Source organism: Pelodiscus sinensis, chromosome 7, assembly GCF_049634645.1.
Source record: "Pelodiscus sinensis isolate JC-2024 chromosome 7, ASM4963464v1, whole genome shotgun sequence".
Taxonomy (NCBI): domain Eukaryota; kingdom Metazoa; phylum Chordata; order Testudines; family Trionychidae; genus Pelodiscus; species Pelodiscus sinensis.
The window spans coordinates 44,735,590-44,760,705 of NC_134717.1; the positions used below are offsets into that span (position 1 = coordinate 44,735,590).

At 40.2% G+C, this 25,116-nt stretch overlaps 3 protein-coding genes across 5 annotated transcripts; all 3 read left to right on the forward strand.

The window, feature by feature from the left end:
* The first annotated feature begins 4,608 nt into the window (after positions 1 to 4,608).
* Positions 4,609 to 18,915, forward strand: HOXD11 (homeobox D11). 3 transcript variants are annotated; one of them, XR_003088641.2, is made up of 3 exons: positions 4,611 to 5,839; positions 6,408 to 6,910; positions 18,897 to 18,915. XR_003088641.2 is itself a non-coding variant. In XM_006119467.4 (2 exons), the coding sequence occupies exons 1-2, from the start codon at positions 5,233 to 5,235 to the stop codon at positions 6,641 to 6,643; spliced, it is 840 nt and encodes a 279-aa protein (XP_006119529.1). In that variant the 5' UTR covers positions 4,609 to 5,232; the 3' UTR covers positions 6,644 to 13,807. The 3 variants fall into 3 exon arrangements, 2 of the variants coding, with proteins under 2 accessions (XP_006119529.1, XP_006119528.1); XM_006119467.4 differs by lacking the exon at positions 18,897 to 18,915 and having other exon boundaries at positions 4,609 to 5,839; positions 6,411 to 13,807; XM_006119466.4 differs by lacking the exon at positions 18,897 to 18,915 and having other exon boundaries at positions 6,408 to 13,807.
* Positions 11,532 to 17,269, forward strand: HOXD10 (homeobox D10). Its single transcript, XM_006119468.4, has 2 exons — positions 11,532 to 15,016; positions 16,397 to 17,269. Exons 1-2 carry the CDS (start codon positions 14,275 to 14,277, stop codon positions 16,672 to 16,674), a joined length of 1,020 nt encoding a protein of 339 aa, XP_006119530.1. The 5' UTR covers positions 11,532 to 14,274; the 3' UTR covers positions 16,675 to 17,269.
* A 1,207-nt stretch (positions 18,916 to 20,122) lies between the features above and the next one.
* HOXD9 (homeobox D9) lies at positions 20,123 to 21,863 on the forward strand. The gene is made up of 2 exons (XM_025182811.2): positions 20,123 to 20,864; positions 21,185 to 21,863. Exons 1-2 carry the CDS (start codon positions 20,234 to 20,236, stop codon positions 21,424 to 21,426), a joined length of 873 nt encoding a protein of 290 aa, XP_025038596.2. The 5' UTR covers positions 20,123 to 20,233; the 3' UTR covers positions 21,427 to 21,863.
* The last annotated feature ends 3,253 nt before the right edge of the window (positions 21,864 to 25,116 follow it).

Below are 25,116 nucleotides of genomic sequence, written 5' to 3' on the forward strand. Positions count from 1 at the left end.
AAGAAAGGAAGCAGCGAAATGTCACCGTTAAGGAGCTATTTTAACTCGCCCCCTCCCTTCCCGGGCAGCGCTACTGTAAAGCTGCTTGCTCCGTTTCGAGCTGCACCAGCTGGACATGGAATTTTTAAAAATCGTGTAGGTCGCGCCATTTGTTGGCGGCAACTCGCGTATTTAGTGGCCCGCGCTGTGCTCAGCCTGCGCTGCAGTCACTCGGTCAGAATGCCTTTGGCCTGGTTCGTGGGAGAAAAAAATAAAAAATCGACTTCTCCCCTTGTAGGCGCTAAAGATGCGGTTCATACAGGCCGATCTGCGATTCCTTTCCAATGCCGCGCCTACCCCAGCAAACACTGTGCCAAGAAACTGGGTAAACACTGAAAACTCGCCAAGTCAGGGGAGGGATTTATTTCCATTGCAATTATTTCATCTGGACGATCAAATGATCACTGTGCATGTCTTTTTCCAGGGGACAAAAGCTTCCATGCCTTTGTCCAACGCAAACACCCCCACTTACAAATACCTCGGACTTCAGAGAGAAGAGCTCGATACATTTTCCAACTCATCTGATTGTTTTTAAACGTTTTATCGATTTATATCCACTTCTCTTACTTTTTTTTTTTTTGGCTGATCCATTTACCATAAATGTGAAACTGATTTGTGAGCGGCACACTGAGCTGCATACCAGATGCGAATATAATGAAAATTACATATACGTACTGGGTTTTTATATTTTAAACATTTCTAGGGACCTATAGGTCCTGCTTAAAATGCCCGTTGCATGTATTTTCCACGTAAACCAGTTTTTAATGCAGAGGCATCTTGGGTTGCCATTCCTTTATAATAATAATTCAATATGACAGAGACGGAGGGATACCTATGTTTTTCTGATAGACTTAAATATGCTTCTTCAGGGCGTGTAAATAAGAATCAAATTGATAGGGAGCAGCGTAAAGGAACAATCTATAAATACAATGCTAGTGACTGTCTGAAATCAGCTTCAGTGCTAGCCAAAAATATAATTTTAAAAAACACGCCTTTGAACTTTGCTCCCATCCAAGCATCAGCTTTAAAATGTGCTGTGGCAGCTGTAAGGAAACAGTCGGTACAGCTCATTTTGGACATAAATACTGGCTATTTGGGGGTGCCAAATTTCGGAATGCCTTAGGCTGGTTGCTACAGAACAGGGAAGGGGGCAATGGCCCAGAGATATTCCCGAGGACCAGAATAAGTATTGGCAAACTGGTGATTCATATTTTTGTCTTCTAAATGATCCTGTTACCTCTTTTCACAATGGAGGCAAAAATATGCGTGAGGATTTCGCTCTCCAAACAATGAGCACCTCTGACAACCACAGGCGAAACAATACATTCTGAGAATTCCGGATATTATGTTTCTAAAGATTTTGTAATGTAAAGCTAATGCGAACTGGCAAATACAAATCTCTTCTTCCCGTAGTATGCTCTTCGGTAATAATGGGAAGAAATTCTATTGAAAGGAATCCAGGAGAAAAGATACAGGACTTACATTGCTGATTCTACTCCTCCCCCTTTCCAATACTGGCTAGGAAAAATTTGACATGTTTATACTGTCTTCCCCAGTCTCTCTCTATTACAATTACAAACTGCCAACCATTTTATTTATTAATTTTCTGACATTAAAGTTTGAGAGGAATATCGGATAAAAAATGTGGAAAGAACAATGCATTATTAATTAAACTTAATTGCTCTGCGATGCTCACTTACTGCGACTCTGCATTCTTTATTGCCTTGACATGAAAGTACAAAATAACAGAAAGACTGGGAGACTTATTAGGATCTAAACTACATAATCAAAATACACAGAGAGTGGCACACAATTTTGTAGACAAACTGCAACCTTAAATGTAAAGCAGCTTTGGTCGTTGTGTGTGTATATGCATACATGCAAATACACACATATAGAAAGATGTACTGTGTACACACACACGCGCACACATAGTTGAGTGTGTAATCAGATAGATACACAAACATATACATGCGTATGTATCTAAATACGTTTACACATACACGTGTGTATTAATAAATATGTACATACTACGTAAATACGAATATATTCTCATCTATTTATATACTCCTATACGTAATTAGCTACCTATACATTTCTGGTCGAGTGTGTATCTGTGTACGTGCAAATGCGCGCATAAACATACATGCATTGCAGCAATACACACATGAATTCTTATATTCTGTTCAACATCAACATCTTTGCATTGGGACCGAAATCTAAATCCGATAAACCAATTAAGAAAGGGGTTTTCATTTGTGCTAGTTTGCTAAGGAAAGGAAACTCTGGCTGCTTTTGTGTTTCCTAAAAGCGCATAAATAATTAAAGTTTGGCAGGGAGGAAAAGCTTTCTTGCAGAACTGTAGTGGCAATAAATGAAATGACTCAGAATCTCTTCTCCAGTCAGTTTTTACGAGAGCTGCCAGACAGTGTCTGTTCACGTTCTCCAGATACTAGGGGCGCCATAACAAAGTTAAGGTCAAGTTAGTGTCTTATCTTGGGTGGCACAAAAATACCGCATCTTCTCTAGCCGGACTGGGCATATTTCTAATTCCGAATGTTATGCAAGTCGTCTTAATTTTCCCGGAGTCTTTTGGAAATGTCACTGGAACAAGAATACTTGCTAATTGTAAGCAACGAGAGCAGATGTTGGAAGACGCCTAACGGTACAGTATTCGCTGGAATATGCACATTAGGTGCAGTTATGTCTCGATGCTCTTTCATCCGCTCAGAAAAAGGGTTACTTGGAGCTGAAGTAGGAGCCAGTATGGGGTAGAAATGCTTTCGCCACCAGCAATTCGCACATTTATCTCATTCGGGTGGAATCTCTATAGTGCTATTGGAGATGGTTGGCTTTTCTGGTTTGGGCAGGGACTGTTTCCTATCAGAGCTGTTTTCTTATTAACAAATCGTCGCCATGTCGTTGAACTTGAATTGCTTGAAATTGGTTGGCTCCCACCCCAATATTTAGTGGATTCTAGGGGGTCTGCAGCCAAAGGAAGGGCTACGATTCCGACTGGAGCTTAATTAGTTGTTTCGGGTGCTAAAGAAAATGACGTTCCCTAGATTCATAGCTCCACATCAATTTGCTAAATTAGTCTTGAGAAATCCTGGAACATGGTCCAAACGAATCGTTGCCAGGTTCTGCTGGGAACTCAGGGTGGGAAGCGAAGCAGAAGCCATTTTAACTTCGCAGTCCTGATTTTTAGGAGCTAGTCCATTTGTTGCAGCAAAATCGAAAAGGCTTCGAAGTCACCCGCAAGCAAGGGAATGGTGCGTCTGTGTGTCGTGCGGTGTATCTGGGGGGCTCTTTAGTGAGCCTGTCTGAGGGGATAAACCAGATTGTCGCATTCATGGTGGTACACAAGCGAGGCACTAGGAACAAACAGAATGAACTTCAAGTTGTCTGAATGGCTGTGGACATAGTCCCTTTGGAAAATGGGGGAAATTAGGCACTTTTGAGAGCTACCTTGACAACCCTTGTATGGTATGGACACGCCTGAAGATTTGGGGAGGGGGAAATCGGAACAAAAAAATTCTACCTGCCTCTTGCTCCAGCTAAAGGCGAAGTGCGCAGTATAGGTGTGTGTCATTGCGGATGCCTCTGCTATCACGCACTGCAGATATTTTATACCCCATCGGGTTAGACCGAGACCTTTTTGGGTTCAGCCGTGATAACAATGTGAGGATTTGGGATTTCTTTCTTTCTTTCTTTCTTTCTTTCTTTCTTTCTTTCTTTCTTTCTTTCTTTCTTTCTTTCTTTCTTTCTTTCTTTCTTTCTTTCTTTCTTTCTTTCTTTCTTTCTTTCTTTCTTTCTTTCTTTCTTTCTTTCTTTCTTTCTCACACCTGTAAGGGTTTTGCCAGATTTTTACTCATCTGTGGCCTGTGCGTTTGCATATAATGTCCTGCAAAAGCGTGGCTTTCAAGGGGTTTTTACAAAAGCGAGCCTAGGTATTATAAAGGCGAGTGTGTGAGCGTTTTTATTTGGAGACCAACATGCCCTGTGGCTAAACTAGACATTTTGTACTGTGGAGGAATTAAAGATTCCTATAGAGATTTGGTAAATGCTCTGAGAATGAACCATTCTCTCGCTGCAGCGATTTCTGAAGCCTGTTAATGAATCAATTTATTTTGCTTCCACACTACGTGGCCCATTGATGTGCTCACGTTACGTATCATAACATTTTAACATAGTCTGGGCTAACGCTTAACATTTAGCTCTGCCTTAACTACCACAACTTCCTTTCCCCCTTTCAAAGGACCATTGTCTGAAGTTGGGGGTGTCCGAAGAGGTTCACTTTATCTGATAGTCAGCTTTCCAAGGAAATCGTGGCGGTTGGGTTTCTATTCCTCCAAAGATGTGATGTTGCATCATAATCGCTCATTGTAGATTAACTCCGCAAGAGCTTCCCTTTAACACAACGGGCTCCTCGTATATTTCTCTTGTCAGTCTCTCCCGCACTTAGGGAAGGGGGAAATAAGGTTCCTGGAGTCTCATAGTTTGAATGTTGTAACGGATTTTGATGCCAACTGTGGATTTCTACAGCCAATCCGCCCAGAGGTTAGAATATGTAAAACAGGGTCTTTGCTATGCTAAATGTATTCTCCTCCGCTGCTGACCAGTGCGACTGACCAGTGTTGCCAGCAGTGAATTGCAGTGCCGAGGTCTGGCACCGGACGGCTCGGGGTGCCCTTTCCCAGGGGGGCTGCCCCTGCCTACGTCTCTCCGGGTGTGCAGAGACATGCCTAGGCAGCGGGGCTGGCAGGGGCGGTGTGTGCGCGCGCTTGGCTCTGGCGGTGGCAGGGGCTGCGTTTGGAGCCGCGTGTGGGAGTCGCTACCAGCCGGTGCCTCCCCAGGTGCCTCGCCTGGCTCTCGACTCGCCTCAGCGGGCGGCGGCGGGAAGAAGGCAAAAAATGTAACATTTGTCCAAATGCCTGGCTCGCCTCTCGGTGCCGGGGAGGCTCCTTGGCGAGCTCCTCGCAGCCTGTCCGAGGGGCTCATATAGATATAAGGACATTTCTACATTGCGTCACGTGACATAATTACCACGAGAATCAATCAAGATGAATTGCACGTCAGCACACGGTGGGGATTTTTGCTTAGTTGATCCTGTCCAAAGCCTCTTGTGCAATAGATGGATCTCGTTCAATGCACTGAAGTCTCCTGGTTGCTTGCAATCGCACAAGGGAAGACATGACCGAGTTTGAAGATTGCAGCCACGGCGCATCCAACATGTATCTCCCCGGGTGCGCTTATTACGTCTCCCCTTCCGACTTCTCGACGAAGCCCTCTTTTTTGTCGCAGTCGTCTTCCTGTCAAATGACTTTCCCCTATTCCTCCAATTTACCTCATGTCCAACCTGTGCGCGAAGTGGCATTCAGGGAATACGGATTAGAGCGCAGCAAATGGCAGTACCGGAGCAGCTATGCTCCTTATTACCCCGCGGAGGAGGTTATGCACCGAGACTTTCTGCAGCCCGCGAACAGGCGGACGGAAATGTTATTCAAAACGGACCCCGTGTGCGGTCACCATGGACCCGCCGGGGCTGCCTCCAACTTCTACAGCCCGGTGGGGAGGAACGGCATTCTCCCGCAGGGCTTTGACCAGTTTTACGAGACAGCCCAGGGACCCCCGTACCAGCAGCCAGCCGAGACCGAGGGGGAAGCGGCCAAGAGCGACTTGAAACCTCCGACTAGCACTTGTAGCAAAACACCTTCCAGCCACGAGAAGAAAGTGACAACAGAAAACAGCGCCGGTTCCCCTTCTGGTGAGGCTGTTGCAGAGAAGAGCAACAGTTCAGGTAGGTATCAGTAGTAAATTGGGGGCAACAGTACAAGGCCAACACTTTGTCAAGCCGCATTTTATGTGCAATTTTATAAGCATCCAAAGGATTTTATATATCCTATAAGATTTCCTTCACCGTTGTAAAGCGTGTTTACGATAGGAAACCAATTTACGTGGGCTTAAGGTATTCTTGAAGGAGGATATTGATTGTGATTAAATTGTTGATTTTGGGGGGGCGGAGAGATTTCACAGCTATTGTTCACAACACCCATATTATGGACCCTGATATTTCCTTTGTTTGGGGGAGCAGTTTGAGAACCTTGGACTATTTCCAACCAATTTAAACATCTCTCTGTATTGCTACGTTGGGTCTCTTATAAGGGGAAGTTGGAAATGTCCACCCTTTGCAAAGTTACCCCGATGGGAGACGAGGTGGGTGGGAGAGTGAAATCTCTCTGAATATTTTCTTAACTGGCAGGATGCTGCTTTCTAGTAAATGAGATGTTGTGAAACTATCTTATCTCTCGTGAGCGGAAAGTGTTTATTGGAACAGCATCATCAGTTTATTCTGTCTTGAATTTCAGCAGTCCCCCAGCGATCAAGGAAAAAGAGATGCCCCTACACCAAATATCAGATAAGAGAATTGGAACGTGAATTTTTCTTCAACGTATACATAAACAAAGAAAAAAGACTGCAGTTGTCCAGAATGCTAAACCTCACCGACCGGCAAGTTAAAATCTGGTTCCAGAATCGAAGGATGAAAGAAAAGAAACTGAACAGAGATCGACTCCAATATTTCACTGGAAACCCCTTGTTTTGAGGGGAAAAAAGAGAAGAAAAAAAACTCGCTCTGACCTGCCATATGAGTACGCCAGGAGTTTGGTTTACAGGACACATTCACCCAGCGGAACGCAAAGTTTCATTTTCTTGTTCAACTCTGGTGCCTCCAAACAATCAATGTCCACTGGACATCTCGGGGCTTGGCGAAGCACGCTCCTCATAAGGGGAAACCCAAACCTCCATTCTCCTGTGTTTGTCGCCCAAGGTGGTTTTTTTTCTCTCTCATGATGGCACCAATGGACCGGCGGTGTGTATGGTAGATTTTGCTTGAGTTTTTTCCCCCCTGTTGGCTTTGCGCTAGGATAATCCCTTTCTCCCTTAAATGAATGCAGTTAATTTAAAAGATGGTAAATGTACATTGTGTGTGTGTGTGTGTGTGTGTGTGTGTGTGTGTGTGTGTGTGTGTGTGTGTGTGTGTGATACATACGCATGGGCCACTGTCTTTTTCATATGAATAAATGGTTTGTAGTAAAGTTAAGGTCATATATTCTGCTCACTTATGGATTGCCATCTCTGAAGAATCAGCGTGTGTACCGGACTAGAGCCAAAATCAGCGAAGTAACGAGGGAGAAAGTTAAGTCAAATTATGTTAAACGGAATTTAAATGAATATTAGTTTAAAACTCTAACTGATTATATATGAAACCTTCACTTGTTATTCCCCCTCAGTTTAAGGCAGCCCAAAGATGGCTGTTTGAAGATCACCACTTTTGATGGTGCCACAATTAAAAAAAACTATGGAAAAAGCTTATTCAGGCTTCTAATGTTTGGGACAAGAATTCAAAGCTCAGAACGTTTACTAGCTTCGGAAGGGTTGTCAGATTGAGCACCGGGAACATTTCAGACAACAGGCAGCTGTAAACTATTGCAACCATTTAAAATACAAAGTTTAGCGAAAAAAGCGTAAATATGTTCCCCATTTTTAACCAATTCGTTCTGAGTTTCCTGTATTTGATCACAGGAATGTAGTCAGTTCCCCCCACGTTAGTGTAACACAACTGACCCTTGTCTTTATTTTGAAAGCAAAACAATTTGGAGAAGCTCCCCTCTTCACATCATGCAGTATGACCTGACTGAGCTGTTTACAAAACCTTGAACTGTCTAGACAACACCATAAAAACCGAGGGTCTAAACAGCTTAATTGGGTTATATTATACACCTTCTGGTGGGTGAAAAAGAGATTTCCGCAAAGTGCAATAAAGGAAAGGAGTGAGAAAAGAATTTGGCTTTTTTGAATAGACCTAAGTGGCTCTCATTACACTTGCATCCAATAAATGCAAAAGTAGGGAAATAATTCAGGAAAAGACAAAAAACTAATAATTATCTGATAAAATCGTGAAAAGGCATAGCTTAAAAAATAATTTTTGAAACTCTTTAGCAAGAAAAACATAAGTGTATGCCTTTGAACTTCCAAAATGTCAAGGTCATCACCTTTAACCTTTCTGAATAATTAGGCGCCTTAAGGTTCCTCTGTTATTTTCAACCACCACCCACTCTCTCTCTCTTTCTGTCTTTCTCTCTCTCTCTCTCCATCTCCATCTCTCTTTCTCTGTCTCACCCACACACGCACACGCACCCACACACGCACACGCACCCACACACACACTAACAACTACAGAGCCTTATTAGCAAATGCATCATAACGCAAAGAAAATTCCAGCTGTCATTCTGAATACTTCCCCATTAGGCTATGTTCGAACAGTTCCCTAATCTAGTCCGTTGTGTATGTCAAAATATCTTCTACTTTTCTTAATACTTACGTCGTGTCCAGGAAACATAGAAAACGCCATCCTTTGTATAATCGCTCCGAGCTAAATTCCTGTAGAACAGTGGAATGTAAAAAAAAAAATTACGTATTTTGGAGGAAAACAATATTTCCAGAGAATTCATCTCCAAACTCATTTTAACAGGAAACATCCTATCGGATGGGGAAACTTGTAGTTATAGGAAACTATTAAATAAATCTTTTAACATTATCACAAAAATCCCACATCTCTTCCGGGTCTAAAGCCATAGTGCAAAAATTAGTTATTTGATTTCCAGATCCCCACTGTGTATTTAATAAATTATCCAAGGGCACATGTCCTTTAATATGTTAAGTCCCCACAAAGCTGATTACCAGATACTAAATATACCGGTATAATCACTATAGAATTTTGCAGCTATATTATTTTTGAATGTATGTTTAAAAACGAGATAAACCCCTTTGTCCAATACACCTAAATGCATCCAAGGTTGAACGAAAAGCCAAAGAAGGGAAATAAATTTCCTTGTGCTTTGCCGCTGAATTCCACAGGAGGGCGCGCTCACGTTCTGGAATGCTTACAACTGTCCTGATGATCAAGTCTAGTTTCCTTCTAATAGTAATTGTATTACTAATAAAATATCTAATATATAAGTAACGATAAGATTTCAGGGCTTTCGAAATGAGAAAATAAAGTATCACAAAGATGTATTAAACAAATAACCCATAACTGTGACATGCTCGAAGAATATGCCAGTTGAAAATAATTTTGGGGGGGTCGTAATCTTTTATAATACATTCGCGGTTTTAAAAAAATCTATAATTTCAAGAGAAATATAATAGGATGCAGAATCCGTTCAGTAGAGCGAAAATCAATTATTTACTCTTTTTAATGCAATCTTAACACCCAAAGAACAAAAGTTATATTAAAATCTGTATTTCCAGTTCAAAGCTTATCTTTAAGGTATTATTGCAAACCTGTTTTTAAAGAAGTGTAAACACAGCTATAACATAGTTTTATGGGGGCGTGTGATTTAAACAAAAGACGGTCTTTTGATTCTGGTTGTGCCTCTTTAGTACAAATTACAAAACGGGAGTACGTATTTTGAATATCGGAACATCACCTTCCCAAGGGATTGCTAAATAAAATCTCTCTCCTTATAAATACTGTAGAGACCTATTAAAATGTAACTAAAAGGTTCTGAAATGAAAGATAACAAGATACATTTCCTGGAATTCTTCCAGTGAACTGGCGTGTTTCTATTTCCAATGCGCACTTGTAAATAATAACACCAAAGATCAGTTTTTAATCTGTTTATTTGCAAAATTCATCTAAAACTAGCTAATGCATGATCTGTTTGTTCAGCGATATTCTGCATTTAACAAGCCCCATCCCGGTGAAATAATTAGTTGACAGTTTGTCTGCTAGGTTTTTTAGAAGTTCATTGTTACGCTTTGCCGTCTGTAATAAAAGGATATTGTCCTATCTAAGACCACTGGAATCTTTGAAGAGAAAGGTAACTCTTATCAACAGAATCCGGAATACATAGCTAACCCTCCCTCCCCCCCATTAATGTAGTTAGTTCGAGAAGGAATAAATACAGAAAAGTCTATTTGTTTGTTGGTTGGTTCGTTTTAAAATGAACGTATTTCTTCTGGGATCTTGCCTCTTCACTACACCTCTTGGCTTCTATATGTTTTAGCCCCTCACTTTTAGAGGAAGGCCATTCTCAAAGAATGTAAACTTGTGATTGAAACATATATGCTGTTAATTAAATAATTAGATGAAGATTAAAATGTTGCTTTGTTCTTTTCTGAATCATCATGTAAATATGATGGTTCTGTGGATGTGTAACGGAGATTATACTGGGTTAATTTTTCCCAATTTATTTTAGTCGGTCCTGTCAGAAGAATTAAAAGATTTTTTCTGGTTAAAGAACAAATTGTCAGGAATTTATATAGAGATAAAAATGTATTTAAATTAAACGAGATTAAGGCATACACGCTAAAATCTGTCCACACGCTAAAATCTGATAACTTCCAGATCGCACACTGAGTTTTATACTTACGTGTACAAATACATATGTATGCACAATAGGAGACAGCTTAAACAGTGTGGGACTATCAGGCTAATATAAGCAATGCACCTATATGTGATCACCCATTACATAGCTATCACGATGGCAGGGAATCACAATTGTTTTATCGGCCACAATACTGCTGAAATACATAGGCGCATCGGTGTATTTTTTTTAATTTCGACAGCCCAAGCAAGAAGTTGAATCTTCCGTAGGAAAACATGACACATAACAATGTTGCCATTATTTAAAAAAAGAGAGGTCACAAGTCTGTAGACAAATATGTCACTAAATAAAAATATTCTTCAATCGAACAGCGACAGAATGGCGTGATATAAAATAGTTTGCATTTTTAGAGTCTTCCTCTCAAATAGAAAGCGTTATCCTGGGCTTCTGGCTATTTTGAAGTTAGCTATTTCTCGCAATATATTTCGCGCGGATTAATACAGCTGCAAAATAGCTCTCCTTTTTGGTAACCGCTCTCCCATCCTACGTCAATAATCCGATATCAGCAGAGGAAATTAGGAAATTGCATAGAAGAATCATTAGAACGGTCGGGGTAAAAATGAAATAACCTGAAATAACATGGGGGGAGGGGAATTAAAATGAAACTTCACAGCAACGTCTTTTAACCTAGAATTCCTATTACTAATATTTATTAAGACTGAAAAGCAAAATGTCAACTTATATTTTATTACAAATAGTAATCTAGTGTAGATGGGCCCTCTTGGTGGTCTCCCATTGAAAAAAAATGGGGCTGTGAAAGCAAACCTTTTATATTAATGTAGATTGTATATCTCGTTTATTGCACACTATTGATTTATTTATTAATGTTAATTACTTTATTCCATCTTAATATAATTAAAAAGAACAGTGACATTAAATACCCAGAATGTAAGTAGCTATTTCCCTAAAGACTGCTGCACATTTATTCAACTTCTGTGTCAAACAATCTTCAACTTTCCTAATGTTCTTTTTTACCCCCCCCCCCCCCAAATAAAAGTTAGGCGGCTTCATGGACGATTTTAAAAAGCCATGATTTATTATGATCAAATTGAGCTCTTCGACATTCCTAAACTTGGTATTAAATAATAATAATTTGAGCTACATATTCTGACATGTTAAAAATCGTATTTGCACTTAAATCAAGGAAACAGAATGTATAATTAGGAGCTGCAGAGTCAACTCGTTAAATACAAGGGACGCAGGAAGGCAGAGCTTTTAAGGATTATTGTTTTAACTTTAGTGTTGGGCGAAATGCACAGCAAACCTCTGGGATAACACTTCAGTAAGGGTAATTCTGGGACACTCTTTCCTTCAAGAGTAAATAAAGATTACGAAGGACCATTTGATGGGCATAAAATTCCTGATTAGATTTAACAGTCAAGTCTTAAACTGCGTCAAGGAAAAGAGTATTTTGTTTCTTGAAACTCCGTGGGTTGGCAGGGCTTTTTGTTCCAAAAGAGGAAATTGTTAGAAAGCAGGGGGAATAACCCAGTCTGAAAACAGCGAGCGTCATGAACTCGACTGCAGTTTGGTCCTGAGCTCAGGCAAATCTTAGCAATGGCTCTGATAATGATCTTAAATATACACACCAGCCCGTTGTCTGTGCTAAATTCTCTGTGGCGATTAAACATGCCGGCAAGAGGGCAGGGAGGTATACAAGATTTGGGGAGCGCAGAAAAATCTTAAAAGCAGCTTACATCACGAAGGTAATATTTAAACGCTCTGGCAACACTGAAGCTTTTTAGACTGAAGCTGTAAAAGACACTGGCTCTTAACCTGACAATGATGTTGTATTTGAACAGCTGCGATAAGGTTTTAAAGGGTCTGTCTCATTGCCACCGTGAGATTTTAAATAGGGTTATTGTTTCCAACAGTGTAAAGGGTACGGAAAAGCAAAAAACAGTCCAATACCAGGAACTCGTATAAAATTCAATTTCACGTGCTGGAATATGCCATTTCAGACTGTGCTTTTGTGTAAAAGATACAGTAAAAATGCCCTGTTCTGTGCTGTTTGTTCTTAGACATCTGGACTTTGGAAAAACAGTGTTTGGTTATTGTAAAGGCCCCCAAGTTAAATAGCTAGCGGAACCTGAAAGAGTATTTATCAACAAGTTCACTTTGTCTGTATGAAATTCCCTGACAGCACTAGTCTTAGACGAGAAATGTCTGAGTTTGACACTAGGCAAAACTAGAATGAATTGTTTCCCGATCAAATTTGGACCCTCACCATTTTAAAAGTAACAGCTCTGGTTGTAAATATAGTTGCAAAGTGAACAGGGAGAAAACAAAACACATTTATAATGTTGGAAAATAAAAGTCTAATTTGCCACGTAGGCAGTTACTGTTGCTTTCTGTGATTTTTTTAGAATATTCATGCGGCATTTATCATTCTGGAGGGAAAAAAGAAGTGGCGTGAACACTTGTAATAAAACTGAGTTTCTGTATGTTTTTAATGAGCAATACTACAGAAGAAGAAATTATCTTTATGGAGCTTTCAGTGTCTAGGGCAAGTCATTTTTTATTTTTTATTTTAATTTATTTTATTTGCACATGCAGAGAGAGCGAGAGCACTGTAAAACAATTTTAGGAATGTAGGGAAACTCTACCCCTTACGTTATGATAAAAGTATAGCTTTTAATATAGGACGGTTTGTGTTAAAACAAAATTGACCTTCTTGGTTAGTAGCGAGGAGAAAAATCAATACTATAATTTTCAATAATTCATAACGCGAACGCCATTATGCTAAATCTTAACTATTAATCTTATCCTTTACAAAGTCTCGATTGATTTGTTAATAAAATATCTTCCCGTGTGTGGCAACAGAGGGTATAACTCTTTAAAAAGCTTCAGAAGCAAGAAAATTACCAAGTAGCCCAAGAATGTAGATGAGAATTTTATTGATCGCTCTGATTCTTCTTAATACGTATTAATAAATTCCACAACCTTTTGTACCTTTCGCTTGTCAGGGACCAATGCTTTTACAAAATCCATAAAAGGCAAACATATTTTTCTTTGCATAATAACCAAATGACACCTTCGGGTTTCGCACATGGTTCCGCACATCCAGTTGTCTCAAACTTTTCAGGTTCTTTTTTTTTCATGAGTATTATTAGTATGAAGGAAAAGGGGGAGGAAGAGGCTTTCTCATGGAGTGATCTTTGGGGCCGGTGGCTCTGAGAGCCCATTGCTTGCCAATAAGTGTCTTCTGCGTGAAACTGCACAAGGTCTTGAAGTGAGGAGCGTCCATGCGGTCAGAAGAAACCGCTCATTATTTTCGTAGCAAAAAAAAAAAAAAAAAAAAAAAAAAAAAGCACAAACTATGGGGGCTGCTTTATGTACATGACAGTGATCGTCCCGGGCTCTGTGTCTGCAAGGATCTGGTTCACGTTCGTCCCCCTCTGCCCGGAGCAAGGGGCAGCACGCTGTCAGGAGCTCGGCGGAGTCGGCTTCGGCGGGCTTGCAATAAACCGCAATTAAAAGAAATCAAGCCCCTTGTTTTCAATCAGCGCAGTGCGCCAGGGCTGCTTGGCCAGGCGCCGGCGGGGAGACGCGCTTCCCCGCTGGCGTTCTAGATGTCGCTGTTGTCCACCTTTCCGAGGCAGCCCGGCCGGGCCCGCGGAGCACGTGACTCGCGGGGAGGTAGCGGCTCAAGGCCATTTTCAAATCTCATTGGCTTGGTTGTCATGTGGTTGTGCAGAGGCATCCACAATTACACAGGGCATGTTTTCCTAGAGATGTCAGCCTCCAAAGGACACAATCTCTCTTCTTCAAATTCCGCCCCAAAATGTCCTTTCCCAGCAGCTCTCCTGCTGCTAACACCTTTTTAGTCGATTCTCTGATCAGTGCCTGTAGAAGTGACAGTTTTTATTCTAACAGCGCCAGCATGTACATGCCACCTAGCACAGACATTGGAACTTATGGAATGCAAACCTGTGGACTCCTACCGTCTCTGGCTAAAAGAGAAGTTAATCACCAAAATATGGGTATGAATGTGCATCCTTATATACCTCAAGTAGACAGTTGGACAGACCCGAACAGATCTTGTCGAATAGAGCAACCTGTTACACAGCAGGTCCCCACTTGTTCCTTCACTGCTAATATTAAGGAAGAAAGCAATTGCTGCATGTATTCCGATAAGAGAACAAAACTCATTTCGTCAGACGTCCCTTCGTACCAGAGGTTGGTCTCTGAATCATGTCCCATTGAAAATCCCGAGGTTCCTGTCCCAGGATATTTTAGACTAAGCCAGACCTACGCCACTGGGAAAACCCAAGAGTACAATAATAGTCCTGAAACGAGTTCAACTGTAATGTTACAGTTAAACCCTCGCGGCAGCTCCAAACCGCAGATATCTTCTCAACTTCAGATGGAAAAGAAAATGAACGAAAATCCGAACAACCAAGACAACTCAGCTAAAGTCGTTCAAGTGGAAAGTCCAGAGCCAAAGTCCACTTTGCAAGAGGAAAGGAGCTGCCTGGCTGAAGGGTCTGTGTCCAGCCCAGAAGTCCAGGAGAAGGAAAGTAAAGGTCGGTATTATAAAGTTTAAACCGTAACGTGGTATAACTTGAACACGCCAGCATCGTAAAACACAGTGTAAAATACTAACAAGCATTACAGCCATAACATTTAATGCTAAGGAGGAATCGGGCTGCAGGTGCTGTGTCTCTCTGAAGCTTTTAGAAGGGCAAAATGCTCCACAAAAGATTGCAAATTCTTTTTTTTTTTCAGAGGTACATATCATCGTAGCCAGATAGCCCTCTGTGCATGCGGAAAATATCTATTTTATTCTTTGCAATAAAGACCAGTATCAAAAATCAATAAAACACCTTAAAATAGCTCTGGAGCCTGTAGAATACGACCAGTTTAACTTTTCTCGTGTAGTATTTTGGTCAACTATTTTCTCTGAGTCTAACTGTGGTTTGATTGCATTGAAAGTTAATTATGCTCCTATTAAAATAGAGGCTAAATGGGTGTTACAAAGCTGTATAAAGTTTAAAACACATGTACAATGAAAACAGTAGCCCGCTATCTGTTTCATGAAAAGTGGATTATTTTGAAGTGGTGCTTTTGCTAACCTTGTTTTGTCTTTAAAAGTATAACATTATTGTGAAATGTATTAAAAAGCCGAAGGAGACTATGGTTGGATTTTATTTTCCTTTTAAAAGTGCACAAGAGCCTTAATTTCGAACGGAATATGGTGGAGTATCAAAAACGGGAGATTTCTTCTTCTAAAAATGTGCCTTACAACCTCTAGGACGATTTTTATCCCAATATGTGCATAGAGAGTCTATGTATAATATTTATATTTAACAATTCAAGTCCAGTTTTATCTGGGACAAATTTCTTTCTAATGGAAAAATTCTAAAAGGAAAATGAAAAAAAATCCGTGGTATAAGGTGTTAATTTAAAAAAAAAATCTTTTTAGCTAAGAAAAATACTCCATATCTGCTTCTATATCTCTTTGTGTAATTCCACTTATGACATAAAGGAATGTGATAGGAAATATATTGCATTAATACTTTTTAATTGAGAGATTTTTCTAATAAATATTTCATAAGACTTCTGCTGTCATGTGCAGCCCAGATCTGTTAAAACGTTACCATTCCATTGATAGCAGGTTAAATATTGTTCAAATGTTATGTAGTAGTTGTAAACTTTGGATAGAATTTTTTAAAGAGCCCCAAATTCCAAAACTATAGTGAGTCATTTTATCTGAACTGTTTATCTTGAATCTGGCAGCAATTAAAAATCTATTCCAGTGTACACACCTCATGCTAGCAATGTTTCATACCAACATTTAACATATCTGCCAGACACTATAGATGAGGGTTCATGGCCAAGGGTAGATACACTTTACCAGCCTGAGGTATTTTTGATTTTTTTTTCTTCTTCTTTGATTTTGATAGAGGAAATCAAGTCTGATACGCCAACAAGCAATTGGTTAACAGCAAAGAGTGGCAGAAAGAAGAGGTGTCCTTATACTAAACATCAAACACTGGAATTAGAAAAAGAGTTCTTATTCAATATGTATCTCACTCGAGAGCGCCGCCTAGAGATCAGTAAGAGCGTAAACCTCACTGACAGGCAGGTCAAGATTTGGTTTCAAAACCGCAGAATGAAGCTCAAGAAGATGAGCAGGGAGAACCGAATCCGAGAACTGACCGCTAATCTGACCTTCTCTTAAACCGTAAACCTGGGGGTTGAAACAGTGAGAAATGGGCACAGCACCACCAGTTGCTACATGCAGGAGAGACTTTGGGGGGTGGGGGAAAATCAACCTTCATTTTCCATTTTTTCTGATAGAATGTGACTTTTGTCATTCTTTTAGTGCTGCAAGTGAATATGTATTACTATGATGAGTATATATATAAAAGCCTCGCACGTGTAATTTATTTTTCCTCATCGTAATGCAGGGTAACTATGATTGAATATTATCATTTGGTCTTAACTTATTGGAACTGTCGAACATCCAAACAATGTGACTTTTTCATGTTTTTTCTAATCAAGTGCTATTTATGTGGGAGCTGTTATACGGGCCATACCATTTTGAAGACATTCAGTACTTTAAGGGGGAAAACTTTTTGGGAAAAAAAGCACATTACAATGTAACTATTCTCTCGAATTTAGAATTTGTCCTTCGTAAAATGGAATAGGTGTTTCTTCTCCATTGTAGACATTTTCTCGTGGTGCAGATGTGGTATAGTAGTCGTACAGCCGCAATATATCCTTCTTGTGCATGTTCTATTCGCATGTATAATGCAATAAAGTCTGTAAACTACTGCGGTTCCTTTGGTTTTCTAAAGAAATGTTTAAAAGTATAAATCCAAGGTGGTTGCCTGATCTTTCCTCATCAGCAGTTGTTTGGATTAATGTAGCTCCTTGTTTCTTCTCTTTTGTGTGCGTGGTTTTATTTGGGGAGTGGGTGGGGGTAAGAAATGACATAAACCAAATTCATTGATAATTGTGACTGTAAACAAATGATTAATCGGTGAAATGTTGTGTAATCGTTCGCATTCTGAGAAGTGAATGCAAAAAGTCTAGTAAAATATTATGGTATATATGCTGGACATCCTCATTCACTCAACTCATGAATGGTAAGTGATAAAAAAATCTCTAGTACAAGCTGTCAGCAATCTGTGTCGTTTTATTTGACGTTAGTGTGTTGATTTAAAAAAAATAACAGTCATCGTGTACCTACAATATGTAGAGTTTGATTTCTTGTCCTCGTTTGCTTTTAAAAATGAAACATACAAATCCAAAGAGCTGTGTACATCAACACATGCTGAAGTTCTTGCTGACATGAGTATTGTGGAAGAGAAACCTTTTTCTTAAATATCTGCCAAAGATGGGAGTTTTCTGCCAGCAATGCTCACAACGGTGCACACTTCAGTATGGCAGCCTATACAGACCCACTTTTGTTATCCTGCACCATTTTTGTTTGCTCGGAAGATCGTTTTATTTCACGCAATGCCACTTTACAACATATATGAAGCCAATAAAGTTCACGATTCTTAACGGTACAAAGCTGAAGCATGTTATTAGCAGCCACTTTATCTTGCCAGCGGGGGTGGGAGGAAAGGAGTGAAATGCTAAACAGAACTGTAAATGGCTTGCAAATGAACATGACTCCACATTGAAGTCCAAATGCTTGAACATACTTTCACCTTCTAGCGATGCTGGGAAGAAAAATGTGGATATTGAACAGCATTCAAGCAAAAAAAGCACCAGGTAGTTTCTAAAGCAAGATATAAGATACGAGATATTTACAATATTTTCTTCCTTAATAGCACTATTACAGTTCATACTGCAAATGGTGATATCCAATCTCCCCCTTGTCGCGGGTATATTTATTGTAGACATACTCGAGTTGGCCACAATATGCAATATTTTCATCAGCAAGAGCATAAACGTTTTGATGCTAAAGGCGCCGATAGTATTCATGTATGCTGCTCTTACCCTAGTTTTAAAATATCCACACTAAAAACAGAGATCTCTATCAGTTTCAAAAAGAGATATTGAACCTGTTTACTTTCTTCTCCTTTCGCATAAAAGTTCTCAATGCATCACCAAAGAAGTTTCAGTAGTAGAAATGCGATTATGTGTCTACACACCAAGTTTTCACGTGTATACAAATATCCATTTTAAATCTTCCTGACTTATCAGTTTACATTTATGAACAAGTATGTGCAATACCTTGACATGAAACAAGCCTTGTGTACGGAAAATAAAAAAATAAGCATGCAAATGCAAAGGAAGAAGATAGCCATAAATCATTAAATAAACAGGAATTTCAGTCCCTTCCTTATATTTGCCAGTGCGTAGGAATTGTTTTCCTGTATGGTGTTATGTAATGTTTTCAACGAGCACTGTTGTGGATTATGAACTAACTGTTTGCATTTTCTTCAGATTCAAATACACCCATCTTCAGTCTGTCTGAGGGAACAGAAATGTGCAGAAGAATATGGGTAATTTAGTTTTAAATACTAAACAAATATTTTTTCAGTGGACGAGGTATAACCCATCTAGGGATATAGAGTAAATAAAGGGGGTTTATTCTCCTCATACTATGGTGCTGGTGGTGGTGGGGTGATAATAGCAAGATGTGTGTTGCATGTGCTTGGTAGGAATGTATTAGACGCTGCTGACCATTAGACTCTAAATAAGAAAACATTGTCTATCAGCAGTGCAACGTCTCGCCTGCTCACACAGAACGGTTTCCAAATGTGGGTTTATTTATATCTGTAATGCACGTATAAGAGATTCCGTTGGAGAACATTTGCCGGTAGCTCCTTCCCCAAATTGTGGAGAGACTACAATTAATTGTAGAAGAGCGTTTGCCATGTTGGAGCCGCGTAGCACCCGAAGTTTAACACATCCAAGAGCATGTGTTCGGGGACACGTCAGTGGTGCAGGGAGACACGGGCTTTGCTGTTCCATCCGTCCGTTTTATTAGGGACACATTAATCTATAATCAAATCCACCTCATAAAATTTTTATGGAAAGGCATAAAATCATTACAGAGGTCTTCCACCTGTTTTAAAACAACACAATGGGCATCTCTCTCGCTCTCGCTCTCTCTTTTAAGTCCCTTCAATAGAAACTTTCTTTACAAGGGGGAGGGAGACAACTACATGCTCTGAAATATGGAAGTCACCACAATGTGCTTTTACTGTAACATTTTCCTGTTTTATGAGCAGTCGTATACTCGGAGCGCTGGGATGTGGTTTGATTTTACAAGCAAGAATCTCCCCTTCCCCAGCGGGTTCTCTCGGCGGATTTCAGTGTAACTCGGCAGGCCTGGCTGCTGGGTTTATTTAAACACCCTGCGCCTCGCTGATTAAGAAATGAATGGCAGAAATCACTCAAAGGAGGGGAAAGAAATAGTTCCCGGCTGCCTCCTTCTCGAGCGGCTGCCTTGAGCCACGCCCGCCTGGAATCTTGCTGGGACAGAGGAGGCGCAGCTCTGTCCCCCGGGGCCCCTGCCGGGCCGGACAGTTACAGTTTGGGTGGCGTTGCCTGTTGTTGTTGTTGACGATTGTGTGTGTGTGTGTGCGTGTGTTTTAATCACAGCAGCCCCAGTTTAGCGGATTGATTTACTCCTAGTATTGGTAAATATGATCACGTGGGCTCCGCAACCAATGGTTGAGGGTTGCAGTCTGCAAAATACTACGATTGTTCTCAGGGAGGGTATCATATACAGTTAACAGTGTAACCTTTTATATGACTAAGCGGGGAGCCTAAAAATGTCGTCTAGTGGCACCATAAGTAACTATTATGTCGATTCTCTCATAGGCCATGAAAGCGAAGAAGTTTACGGGAGTAGATTCGTCCAGGCAGGTCACAGTGCGCCCTCCAGGCCATCAGGTGTTGCCGAGAGTTCAGATTTTTCTTCCTGTAGCTTTGCACCCAAATCCACCGTGTTCTCCACTTCGTGGTCCACGGTCCATCCTCAGCCGCCAGCGGCAATGACAGGGCTCTACCATCCCTACATGCACCAGCCCCCCTTAGGGGCAGGCGAGACGGGCCGCTACGTGCGCTCCTGGATTGAGCCCTTCCCCGGCTTCCCTTCCAGCAGCAGCAGCAGCAGCTCCTCCAACGGGCGCCACTACGGGATAAAGCCTGAAACGGGAGCAGCAGCTGCCTCGTCTTCCTCCTCCTCCTCTTCCTCCTCCTCCTCCACCTCCAAAAGGGCCGAGTGCTCCTCGTCCCGGGGGTCTCAGGGGATCAGCGCGCCCGAGTACACGTGCAATTCCTTCCTGCAGGAGACCCGGGAGAAGACGGCTCCTTGCAGCGCCAAGGAGCCTCCCGCCTGCAGCCACCAGCCCAGCCCGAGCAGCGATCTGAAGGAAGAGAAGCAGCAGCAACTTGACCCAAGTAAGTAAAAAAGAAATTGCCCCCTTTGATTTACTGCCGAACCCTGTAAGGCTCCAATGTGCAAAACTGATAGTTTTACTAACCTATAAAAACGTCTAGACGCCTACTCTAGCGCAAGCAGCAACAAGCACCCATAAAAGACTCCACAGAACCACCTACCATCAAGACATGATTTGTACAGTAAACAGACTGGGGTATTAAGGCTTTTATGATAATTCCTCCAAAGTTGTGAAAAGAATCCATCCTTCGTTAAATTTAATTTAACGACCTTTCTCCCCTCACCCTCCCCTCCTCCTCCCTGTGTGCCTCCCTTTTTCCAGATAATCCTGCGGCAAACTGGATCCACGCTCGTTCAACGAGGAAAAAGCGTTGTCCCTATACAAAGTACCAAACGCTGGAACTGGAAAAGGAATTCCTCTTTAACATGTATCTGACTCGGGACCGCCGTTACGAAGTAGCTAGGATTTTAAACCTCACAGAGAGACAGGTCAAAATCTGGTTTCAGAACAGAAGAATGAAAATGAAAAAGATGAACAAGGAGAAAGGAAATAAAGGAGACTAAGTCCATGGTGTAGACACGCATTCTTCTTCCACTTCTTCTGCCCCTCCTCTCCCAGCTCCAGAGGCGTTTTTGCAGAACTTTAAATCAGGCTGGTCTTTTAGGTAGAAGTGCAAATATGGTCTTTGTCAGGGTTGTTTTTTTGGGGAGGGGGATCTGTCTTGCTCGCCAATGTGTTTATAAAAGTTGCTTCATTTCTTCTTTCCTTTTCCGAAACTGGTTTATGATATTGTGAGTGCACGTTCGCTTTGGCAACTTCAATGTTAAATGTCTGACCTGTTTCTTAAAGGGTGATGTAGTGTAGATAGTCGCTTTGCCAAAATAAAGGCAAAGGACGTAATTATAATTATGATAATAAATATATATATTGAAGTACACTTGTTTAAATCAATAGTAGTATTGTGTTGTCCATGACTTATTAAAAGAAACCATTATCAAACCCTCTGCTTTTTTAGTCCTGAATTTTTTCCTTGGCAAAAGGTGCCGACGCGAGGCAGTAAAAGCATTTCATTTTTTTCTTCCTCTTCTTCTTTAGTGCACTATTAGGAGACTGTGTCAAACTTGAAGCCGTTTTCAATAGGCCTAACATTGACTGATGCCTTGGATTGTTGGAAGGAATATTGGTAAATGTTGTATCCGCCGCCACATGCTTCTAACTAAAGACCTGTTGTAATTATCGTCAGTTGTTCCATAATAAACTTTGACTTGATCAAATGAAATCCCCGCAGTTATATGGGCAATGCCTGCGTTCCTCTTCTTTTGGCACTGCGTAATTAGCCGCGATCATATGAAAACAACAAATATACAATTTTCTCAGTGTCTGGTAGATGCACACCCCACTAAGCATTTGAATGTATAATGCTGGTTCATTTATTATTAGCGCGAGCCTTTAATAAGGCAACAGAGACTCTTGACTTTCGGTTATTTTGTACACAGGAATTTTGAACCGGAGATGGGTGCACACGGTCGCTCCTCCTGAAAACTACTTCAGCACAGGCACTAATTCAGTGGTACATTTCTAGTTGCCGAGACAAGCAAAACTATTCACAATGTTTCGACTGTAGTCGGCAACCATCTCTTTCTAAAAGTTAATCACAAGCGGGTTGGTTTAAAGTATATATTGTAGATATGCCTGCCTAATTTGTTCTTGAGACACGTTTTGCACAAACTGTCTTTCATAAACCAGTGACGTTTCACAGGTGATGTCTTGTGGAGTAATCGAGGACATTTTCCGAAATAGGTCTCTGAAGCCAAATATTTAAGATGATACCTACTTAATTTGTTTTCCATTTGAATCTCTGTGCTGTTTAATCTGAACGCCAATAGATTCAGAATGGACTAATGCCACTTCCAAGTTACCAGTTGGGGGAGGGGAGGAGTATGTAGCAACACGTCTCATGCCTTTCGCATTTATAAACACACATGACTTTATCAAGATAATTAAGATGAAGTTCATTGTAAAAGAGCCTTGCTTTGTTTAAAGAGCAACCATTAAAATGAAGGATCTGTAAATATTTATGAGCAGTTGTTTAAGATTAAGGAGAGAGTCGCAGAGACCTGGTGCTTAATGTTTTTACCTCTGGAAAAAAAGTGGAAAGGCATATAGTGCGATGAAAAGGTGTTGCATTGCTTCCCCATTCATTGTCAACCCTATACCTATAATTCTTTTAAAGCAGGAAGAACCGAGGTATAATAAAACCATTGAGATGGCTAGACGTCTGGACCTAATGAGTTTACGATATGCTATGGCGCTTTTCTTTGAAACTATCTTATTTTGATGTTTGCGATTGTTAGAAGAAAACAAAAATGCAGACAAAACTCGGTCTTAAAATCTGGACTATAAATTGCTGTGTGTCACCGCTGGGCCAAGACAACACGGGCAAGAAAAGACACTCAGGTCGAAAAGTGAACATTGAACAATTAATTTATTCTTAAATTATATTTGTAGAACTGTTATGTGGCGATAAACACTGTTGTGAATACGTGTATATTTTTGAAAGCAGCCGTTTTTACAGGCTGATCCATAACTAAAATGTAAACTGTACTACTGCTATCGGAACACTTTATTGCATTTATTTCCTTGCATGCGCTGGGAAGAAATTGCAATCAAACTAACGCTGGATAGATTGAACTTGTTTTTAATATTTTCCACTCCAAGTGGCAGCACTGAAGTTGTCCTTTTTTCCTCGTATGGAAGTATATTTAATTCCAAATGGTATGAGGAAAATGAAGGCTTTTTGAGCCACTGGGTAGCCTGCAACTTCCATTTAAAACAAAGTACTCTCTGTGTCCAGCGACATGGCGTTTTAATTCCTATTCGTTGACTGCTTGTAAGAACGAAATAGAAGAAGTATTTATTATACCAATCAGTTCAGTAGACTGTTTGGGATAAACAATTGGCTGTGGGGTGAAAAGAACAGTCTTTACTTAAGTTTACAATTACAAAAATAATTAAATCAAAAGCAAGTTCAAGGCAAAAAAAAAAAAAATACTGAACCTGAAAATACCAAACATCTAGTACTAGTGATACATTGTATGTGAAGTAACAGGACCAAAAATAAGATAGCGACGGTTTTCAATATTTAAGCCCTTAGACTACTTTGCTAGCTGCCTTGTGTAAAGAAGACATTCATAATTTAATTATAGCAGAGTTAAAAACTGAAGGAGTTGTAGAAATGTGTTAAAATATATGGTATTGTAAACTACGAATGAAAAGCTTTTTGTGACTGTGGCTATAGATACTTCCCAGTGTAAAGAGCGTGGCTTTCTACATTCCTTCGGGTTTGTATGTCCTGTTTACATAACTTTAGATGATGAAGGTAAAAGATAAGAGCTAATATTTGTATAATTCATGGGGGCCAGATTTTAAACAAGTAAACTACTTCTAAATCAAGGTAGAATAAGTAAATAAATAGAAGATAAAGCGCTTTGATTGCTGATCAAGATTTCAGTTGACCACTAGAGAGCGATGTTGCTCCATTTTATGATTCCTGGGCTGACGATGTTTCTGGCTTTCGCGCAGAATATATTTTATTGAAATACAGAAAATTCTACTTTTAATCGTGGATTTTATATTTTTAACCAAAATTAAACACATGTAACAGTTCTTTACTATCGTCTAAATGGATAGCTTTGAAAAACCTTGCGCAATCAGCACTTTTGAGGTGACAGATTTTTGCAGATTACACCGCAGTCTGGCATCATATTTAATTCTATGAGACCATACATAAGTAAACAGTTATATTTCCAAGCGGTTTAAGCTCATTGTATTATATTTAAATTATGACAATAAACACAATGATAAAATCCTTTACTTATAAATTGTGCCTTGAAAAAAAAAACTATCAGTAACGCTGGCTTATTGGGCCTATTGTGGAAAAATGCTCTCTGTATTTTCTAGGTTTTGTTACTGAGACCATAAAGTACTTGAAGCTCGTTATGAATATTAAGCAAACGTCTTGTGCATTCTTTCTATACATTTACAGACTTCTAGAGTATGAACATAAACTTTATGAAGAACAAGAGTAAAAGAAGGTAAGAAGCTAAGTTTGAAATACACTTTCCCCCCAAAATGGTGATCTTGTTCTTGTGTTTTACAAACAAGACGAGTTTTACTAAGGTCAGAACTGGTATCTGTTTCATTAAGATAAAACATCGATCTAATTTTTCTCTGAATGATCATCTGAGCATAAT